This window comes from Maniola jurtina, chromosome 4 (assembly GCF_905333055.1).
Source record: "Maniola jurtina chromosome 4, ilManJurt1.1, whole genome shotgun sequence".
Lineage (NCBI taxonomy): Eukaryota > Metazoa > Arthropoda > Insecta > Lepidoptera > Nymphalidae > Maniola > Maniola jurtina.
The window spans coordinates 6,449,209-6,457,816 of NC_060032.1; the positions used below are offsets into that span (position 1 = coordinate 6,449,209).

At 34.5% G+C, this 8,608-nt stretch overlaps 1 protein-coding gene across 2 annotated transcripts; it reads left to right on the top strand.

The window, feature by feature from the left end:
• The first annotated feature begins 226 nt into the window (after positions 1–226).
• LOC123864300 (E3 ubiquitin-protein ligase RNF168-like) lies at positions 227–4,229 on the top strand. Of its 2 annotated transcripts, XM_045904645.1 has the most exons (8): positions 227–586; positions 678–807; positions 1,402–1,623; positions 2,076–2,271; positions 2,428–2,654; positions 3,049–3,244; positions 3,422–3,775; positions 3,848–4,229. In XM_045904645.1, exons 1-8 carry the CDS (start codon positions 244–246, stop codon positions 4,004–4,006), a joined length of 1,827 nt encoding a protein of 608 aa, XP_045760601.1. In that variant the 5' UTR covers positions 227–243; the 3' UTR covers positions 4,007–4,229. The 2 variants fall into 2 exon arrangements, with proteins under 2 accessions (XP_045760601.1, XP_045760600.1); XM_045904644.1 differs by having other exon boundaries at positions 3,422–4,229.
• Positions 4,230–8,608: the final 4,379 nt, after the last annotated feature.

Consider the following 8,608-nt stretch of genomic DNA (forward strand, 5'->3'; position numbering starts at 1 on the left):
ACTTCTACACCCCATAATCTTGGTGTAATTTTAACACTTTTTACCATTTAAATTAATAGGTATTTAATTTTTTTATGGCCCTGGATTGCAGGGCCGTAAAATAAAAAAGGGCGGCAGGGCGGCAGACTACTTCTCATTAAATAAAATACACAGACTACAATAAAACATTTGTACAACAGAAAATGTCAAAAATTGTGCATAGGGAATTCTATGGTTTATGGTTTGTTGTTGGTTGTGTCAAAAATGGCGGCCAAGTCAAAGAAGCGGCTGTCTAAAATTGAAAATAAGTTGTTAAAATTAGAAAAATTGAATCTCAGCGATGTTATTTGTTCAATTTGTCAGTCAATTTTAATAGAACCTGTAACCCTGCCATGCCACCATGATTTTTGTCAAAGCTGCTTTAACGAAAGTATTGAAAATAACGCTTTGTGTTGTCCTTTATGCCGATTGCGAATAGGTTCTTGGCTACGAACAGCGACTAAACAAAAGAATTTAGTTAATAATCAGCTTTGGAATTTCATAAAGAATAAATTTCCCAAGGAAATCGATAAAAAATTCAAAGGTGAAGATGTGGACGTACCTTCAGGTATTGTACTGATTTACTATTGATTTTAGCCTTAATTTTATTGTTTTATCTGGACTGATCAGCAGTTATAATAAGTATTTCATGTTTACAGAAACACCATTACCCAGATTAAGTGCACCAGGAGAGATAAGATCAGAATATGAAGCAGAGCTCAAAAGACTCCGAGCAGAACGCTTGCGGCTTGAACAAAAACAGTATCAGGAGACAGAGCTTCTTATAAAGTGAGTGAGGTTCTACTATAGGAATATCATTAAGTTTGCAGTTTTTCTAAACATACAAATTAGAAGAGGTTTAAACTGTCTACTGAATATAATATGTACAAAGAATTACTCTTGCACTAGCACATAAATAATTGTAAAGTTTGAAAACAGAATATTTTCATATTATATTTTTAATCCAAGTTTCTCATTTCTAATTTTTACTTATAATTCCTTTACAAAAATCAAAGATGAACACAGCAATCATAGAGTTATGATCGATTTTATATAAAATCAGAGTAAACAGAGGCGTTTTTTTAAAAAACCTAAATCCACGTGAGAAGTTGCGCATCAGCATTTCTTATCAACAGAGCACAATCTTAATTTAAAAACAAGGACAATCTTAATTTAAAAATTGTCAGTGGGGACTGTCGACCGAAATAAAAACTTAAAACTATGAAATAAAAAGTTTTGTTTTATTTTCGAATTAATGATAGTATCAAAACTTAACATTTCATAATTTATAAATTAAAGCCATTAAAATTAGTTTGCTTTTAACATCTATTGGCACAATTAACATTAGCATGTTGGTGACCTGATTTTTTAAATTGATTACAGAAGACTCCAACAAGAGGAGCAGGAAACTCACAAAAAATATTTGGATAGTCTAAAACAGGATGAACTATTGGCTCGGCAGTTGCAAGAAGAGAGTGCAAAGAGTAGCACTGAAGTTTCAAAGAGAAAGACTGTTAAAAGTTCCTTTAGTAAGGCCAAGTTAAAACCCACCACAATAGATAGTTATTTATCTAAAAGTGTAGCCCAAGCGACAATTATAAAAAAGTAAGTAAGCCATTTTTAATTCATTTATCTGTTAACAAATTGACATATTTGTAAGTTTATAAATAAATAATAAATAAGTTTTAAAGTTAAGTGTCTTTGCTAGTTCGGCATTCAAGATTAAAAATCAAATATATTAAATAGGATATAGCATGTTTTGAAATATTATTATTGTATAAAGTCACCGTACCTTTAAAAATTATGTTTTATCTATATTTATATTTAGAATTATTCTCATATAAGTGAACATTGTTCTTCTGAGAAATAAACTCTTTAAACCTAAATGCTCTAGGTACAATTAAATAAATAAACTGAACCACACCTTTAGTGACAATGCAACAATATTGTCTTTTTTGACAAAATTGTTGCCATTGTCACATTTCTTATTATTGAATAGGCAACTGTGACTTTCTGCTCTGGCTACTTATTTATATGTATTTTTAAATCAATTTCAGTAGTCCACTGTTAACTGACGATAATACTAGCACAGATGCGTCAACTCCGATCACTCCATCAAATAAAACGATTAACCGAGTATCTCCAGAAATACTGCCAAGCTATGGCAGGCTTTGGAAGAATTTCTTAGATAAAAAATTGAAGACTGGAACTAGTGTTTGGAATAAAGAAAATGGTGAGAAACTGAAGAAGAAGGTAATTTATATTACTTTAAATATTTTGTTATATTTTAAACCAACTCTATTCTAATATTTCTTTAAAAGTAAAAATCGATTAGTTGATTGAATTGATAAAAATGAATTATCTAGAGCACCCGATATTTGTATACTTCAAAAGTTCTATGATTATCAGGAGGGAGAACAAGAAATGGCTGATAAAACTGTTGGTAGTGATGAAAAAACTACAGTTAAGACAAAAAATGGTGTACAATCAGTCCTAGTCTCCTTACCACTGCCACATACGGGACTATTGCACCACAAAACAAGTCTACCAGATAGGAATATTGAGACTGGTAGTGTAGATTCAATGCGACAAGAATTGTGCTACTTTAAGCCTATAGAAGGAACAACACCAACTAGGTATGTTTATCTTGGATATATGGCTTGCGCGCTTGTTAGTGTAGCTTTTTCCATCCTTGTCTATCTGTGATGCATTCTTTTTCTAATTTGTGCATAACATTTACCATTTGTGTTCCTTTTTTTATTAATTTCAAATATTGTTGTTCATTTTATTTGTATTTAGGGCTCCGTAGCCACAGGGTAAGGGGGGGGGGGGGGGGGGGGGTATATTTCTAGTCAGGCTATAATATTGTAGATTCACGTTAGCGTTTCACGGCCCATCCTAAATTTGGTACAGAAAATATTAATATACAATAACAAATGGCGTGTAAGTCACAGTGCAACGCGTGCCGACAAACATCCTATATATTATGTATAGTAATAACTATCAATGTAGATATTAATTTAATTTTAGTTTCAACACAAACAAGAGTCTCCCATTAAAAGTGCCAGGATTGAGGGTAGAAAAAGAAAAGGTTAGCTCAAAGAACGGAATCACACCAACTCGCGCTCAGTACATAGACGGCCTATGTCAACTGCGGAATTTGTCCCTGGCCCAGAAGCTACCTTCGGCGTTTGTTGTAGCACTCAATATTTTGAGATCTAAAAAGGTTGGTAATACAAGATTCCTCTTTAAAAATCGTCTGACGATTTTAACTCAATTCTATTTATAGTCCACTACTTTCAAGACTTAGTCAAACATTTTTAAATAGTTTTTGCAATTAAGATGTTAAATAGCTGCTTAATGTTTTATAGCATTTGGTCAAATTAATTTATAAATTTCACAGGAAATTTCTAAAAAAATATCAATAAATACGAGGTCAAGAGTTAAAAAGAATGCACCAAGCAATCTATGTGTTTCGAATACATTGAATTCCAAACGTGCTACAATAAATAGGAACAAGCAAGCAGAACTTGTCGATGGAATTGTTAAATTAAATAGTGAGGTTTCACTGAGACGCACCAGGTCCATGGGAAGCATTTCAAAGGACGAAAATGAGGTCACACCAAAGAAAAAAGTGAAGGAGAGAAAATTTTACTCTGATAGAAAGCCATATTTGAGAAGTGATTCGAAAAGAATGCACACCAAAACGCCATCGTGTAGTCCGCCCTCGTTCGCCGAGAGCACTAATAATAATAAGGTTAGTTTAGCTGTTAAAAATTTATCTAGTCCATTGGCAAATTGTGATGTTAAAAACATTTTACGGGAGCAGCTTCGAATCGAGAAAATAATTGAACAGGAGAAGAGCGACTTCGAGTTGGCGCGAAAGATGGAGGCCGAGTGGAACGGGCGCAGGCTGCGGCGTGCGCCCGCCAAGCGACAGCTCACCCTCAACTACGCCCTGAGACCTACTAAGAAGCTTAAAGTGTAGTGCAGCTACCATAAATTACTCACAAAATTAAGCCATTAACAAATTGCCGTCTTTCGATAAGTAGTTAATTCTGCATCTCGAAATCCCGTCGATTGATTGTAAATCAAAGGGACGTATTAGGTACTAAGTAATATTATATTTTGTAAATTCATGTAAAATGTATAAGTCCTAAGCAAATATTCTTTTAGCCAGCGTGAATTTTACTGTGAACTTAATTATTGTTCCATTTTAAAATATGATGCACGCGACTTCATCCGCGTGGATTTAGGTTTCAAGAATTATTCCTTTCCGAGATAAAAAGTAGCCTATGTCCAAACCAAGCTGCACCTACCTTTAGTCAACAGATGGCCCGTGTAAAGTTAACTGATTGACCGACACACTTTTGCATCTTACTTATAAGTTATAATAAAATACATTTTTGTACATTAACTATATTTCGAAAATTTTAAATATTGCCTACTCCAGGCAATATTTAACGTTATACGTAGGAACCTGCTACCTACATAGACGGCCTTATTCACAATCATAACTATGAGGTCGCGGTGCATTCGATCGCATAGTGTAGGTTCCACCAATCAGATCATTGTAAATTGACGTAACACTGTCATCTGATTGGTGGAATCTGCACTATGCGTTCGAGCGCACTGTAAGACCTCATAGTAATGATTGTGAATACGGGCAAGAGCCTGGGGTTCTTCGTTCGGGTTGGGAACGAAATTTTTAACGTTACTCCATCATCATCATGATCAATCCATCGCAGGCTCACTTCAGAGCATGGGTCTCCTTTCAGAGTGAGAAGGCTTTTGGCCAAAGTCTACCACCCACCAAAACCCACGCAAAGTCGCGTGCATCAGCTAGGGATAAATCAGAAACTATTATGCTTAAAAATAAATGAAAATCAGTTTTACAATGTACAGGTAAAGCCCTTTCATATGATACCCCACTTTGGTATAGTTATCTTACTTTGAAAATTGAAACATATTTTAATTTTCTTAACGATGTAACCCCAATTGACGGTTTTCGGATTTATTCCTTTACTTGTGCTATAAGACATACATACCTGCCAAATTTCATGATTCTAGGTCAACGGGAAGTACCCTATAGATTTTCTTGACAGACACGACGGACGGACGGACAGACAGACAACAAAGTGATCCTATAAGGGTCCGTTTTTCCTTTTGAGTTACGGAATCCTAAAAAATATCGCTTGCGCATTCTTTAATAGTGGATTTGCACATGTACGATGGCCTGCGCATACTGGAAGACGGGACGGCATTTTTTTAATACTCGGTGAGCAGTGCAGCGCAGCTTTCTTTATAGCACTGAGCATTGAACAAAAATTCAATTGATTTTAAAATCTTCTGCTGTCCCATCCTCCAGTGTGTGCAGGCCATAACAGTTCAGCCTGTACAATACACAGTTGTTGAGTTGATTTCTCCTGACAGTTTTTATAATTAAAGGCCTTTGATGTTTTTCCCACCTCTTTTAATTTATTGTTATTGTTAAACATCTGATTCAGATTTCGCATTAATAAATCAAAATATTACTTTTAATAGGTACACTTGCTTATCCATATTCTGAAAGTCCGAAAAAAGTTATCCATAAGTAACTACAATCCTAATAAAAACCAATTTGTTACGTTAAACGGTTGTAACTACCTGTTACTATATGCGTGCAGTTGTATTAGCATACAGTTTACAGCACAGTGCACTATCCTTGAAGAAAATGAAAATGCTTTAAGGGCCTGTTTTACTTACCTATACGGTAACCGGATACACATTTTAAAAAAATTAATTAGGTACCTAGTATTCTTATTTATATATTTTACACGGATTGTATATCCTGAAACGTCGTCTTCCGAGCCATAGCCCAAACATAATCATAAATAAATACCATTCCTACCTACTGAAATAGAGCATTTTATTAAAACCATCAAGTTTTCTTTTGCGCGAAGGTACACATAGTTCAAGATATGATTGTAATATCTTTGAGTGAAAGCTAATAAAATCATATAAGCTCTTCCGATAGGGTGTACCTAGTACCTACATATTTGTTATCGCTAGAGTACGAAAATCGTACCATCTTGAGATTACTGGGTTCGATACGATAAAGTGCGGAATTTTTTACATAAAGTAGCAGATGAACATTATGGAGAACTCCTAGGCACGCAGGTTTACTGGCGATGTTTTTCTTCACTTCTTTATGAACTTAACTAGCTAGTCGAGATTCCCGCAGGTCTAGCGACAAATCGTTTGTTAGTCGAGGTTAAATAGGTTTCCCGTCAAAAAATATTATCATTAGTCTGAGAAACATTAGTAGATTGGCAACAAGGGCATAAAACAAGCCATTTTATCCGAGACGTTTGTCTACCCCGGTCGAAGGTGAGAGCAGATAATTATTTAAGTCGAGGGGAAAATTGGTTTTATGACCGAGTTATACACTCCTTTGCGCAGGTGGAAGGTCAGGGACCATTCAATGAGAAACCAAATAATATGTAGATCGATATATCACCCACTGCACAAGTTCAAGGTTGGAGGATTTTTGACGCTTACACAGGAGAGCATATGAGGTTACTAGATAGGCTCAAGACTTTTATGCACGAGAGCATAAAAATAAGTTTTAGTGGGTGTAAGACCCAGCAGAAAATAGAAAAACTTAACAACATGAGAAGTGAAAAACAATCTTTCGCACTTTAGCTGACTTAAATTTATCTCGACCAGTTTACGCACTTTAGCCGTAACACATTCCAAGAATAAAATAATTATTATTGGCATACTTAGTAAAATTTTTATCTAATCGTGAAAAGTAAATATAGAAAGTAAGAAAAATAGACTCTTGTCAATTTAATCCTTATGTTATGCAAGACATCTAGAAGATGATATAATGGCTTTACATTTTTAGTATCGACCCTTGACCTATGTAACCTGCGCAAGAACTTTGTTCTCTTTGGATGTTATCAATGAAAAATTATATTGTGTCAGGTCTATTAATTAATACATAATCTTATTTTAATTTCTATGCTTTTCAGTTTTAGGCACCCGATTCTATAGTTAATAAGAGGGGCATTTCACGTCAAGCGGACAGCCAAAAAAAAGTGAGGTCGTGGATTTTGTTTATACTCTGGTCAGTTATACTTCTAGTAGACGTGGATATATACACACAATGTTTTTTTCGTATGATGCTTTATTGCTGAGTTATGAGCTTTTAAAAATTTACTAAGAATGAAGTCCGTTATTTTTGGATGCTTATTATTTGTGACAATTCATTTGTAAAAAAAAGTAAAAAGCATTGTTTATTATAGTTAAAAAGTTGAAATTTTTATTTTTTTTATCGAATTCTAAATTTAAATTTTTTAACGTATAGTAAACCGGAAGTGAACATTTCAAATCGATATTTGAGTAACTTGGCCAGAATAAAAATATTTTTTTTTTACCGTGAATTAAAGCTTACATGTACTTATTTTTCACCAAAAAAAATTGTAACGTGGAGTCTAATAGTTTAGGACTTAGAGTGGTTTTATTAATTGAGATTGAAACAGTATTAATTAAAATGGAGTGTTTTATTTTGTAACTAGCTGATGCCCGCGACTTCGTCCGCGTGGATTTAGATTTTTAAAAATCCCGTGGGAACTCTGACTTGCCATGATAAAAAGTAGCCTATGTTACTCTGCGTCCTTTCAAGTATCTTTATGCTAAAAATCAAGTTGATTGGTTGCTTAGTCAGGGCGAACAAATCTTGTGGGAACTTTTGATTTCCCAGGACAAAAGTGGTCTATCCGTAATAGCCCATCCCCGGGATACAACGTGTTTCTCTACCACGTAAAAACATTTAAACGGATGATCCTTTAAAAATCCCGAGGGATCACCAGGATTTAGGAATGCAATTCCTTACAGCATCAGGGTTGAGGAATTGGGTCCTCGAGGTCAAAGCCAAAGTGTTTACCTGTTATAGATACCTTCCATATCAATTTATAACCGACAGTTTCCAAATCCCACCAGCTTTAGTGATGGGGCCCCTGCAGCATCTGGATTGAGGAGTTGAAATCCAAATTTTTTATGGAACAATGTCGCAAAGTTCCTTTATCGATTAAAAAAAATTACGCAAATCGGTTCAGAAATCTCGGAGATATCAATGTACATAGGTAGAAAAACACAACTCCTCCATTGTTGAAAGTCGGTTAAAAAGTAGCCTATGTTACTCCCTGGCCAATCCTCTACTTGTCTGTGAAAATCCCGTCAGAATGGGTTCAGCCGTTCCGAAGATTAGCCCGTTCAGACAGACAAAATTTTTAAAAACGTGTGATTCAGTTATGGTATCGTTTAAATAACCATATGAGCTTAATATGTGGTAGTTATTTCGAAATTACAGACAGACACTCCAATTTTATTTATTAGTATAGATTACATTTTATTTAAAAAATCTTTTATTTTTGTATATTTCATGTTAGAATGAATGAATAAATTATTCATAGCGTAGTATTTTAGCATGTTAGTGCATAAACCCGACTGCTTAGAAAGTGCTCATAGTTATATCTATGTATTCTATATGCTCTAAGTCCTAAACTATTAGACTCCACGTTACAATTTTTTTTGGTGAAAAATA

Bases quoted from the DNA above. Each gene is read 5' to 3' on its own strand.
- LOC123864300 (XM_045904644.1), top strand. From the start codon at position 244: ATGGCGGCCAAGTCAAAGAAGCGGCTGTCTAAAATTGAAAATAAGTTG. The intron at 808-1,401 runs GTGAGTGAGGTT...AATTGATTACAG, and splicing joins GAGACAGAGCTTCTTATAAA to AAGACTCCAACAAGAGGAGC. The intron at 2,655-3,048 runs GTATGTTTATCT...ATTTAATTTTAG, and splicing joins GAAGGAACAACACCAACTAG to TTTCAACACAAACAAGAGTC.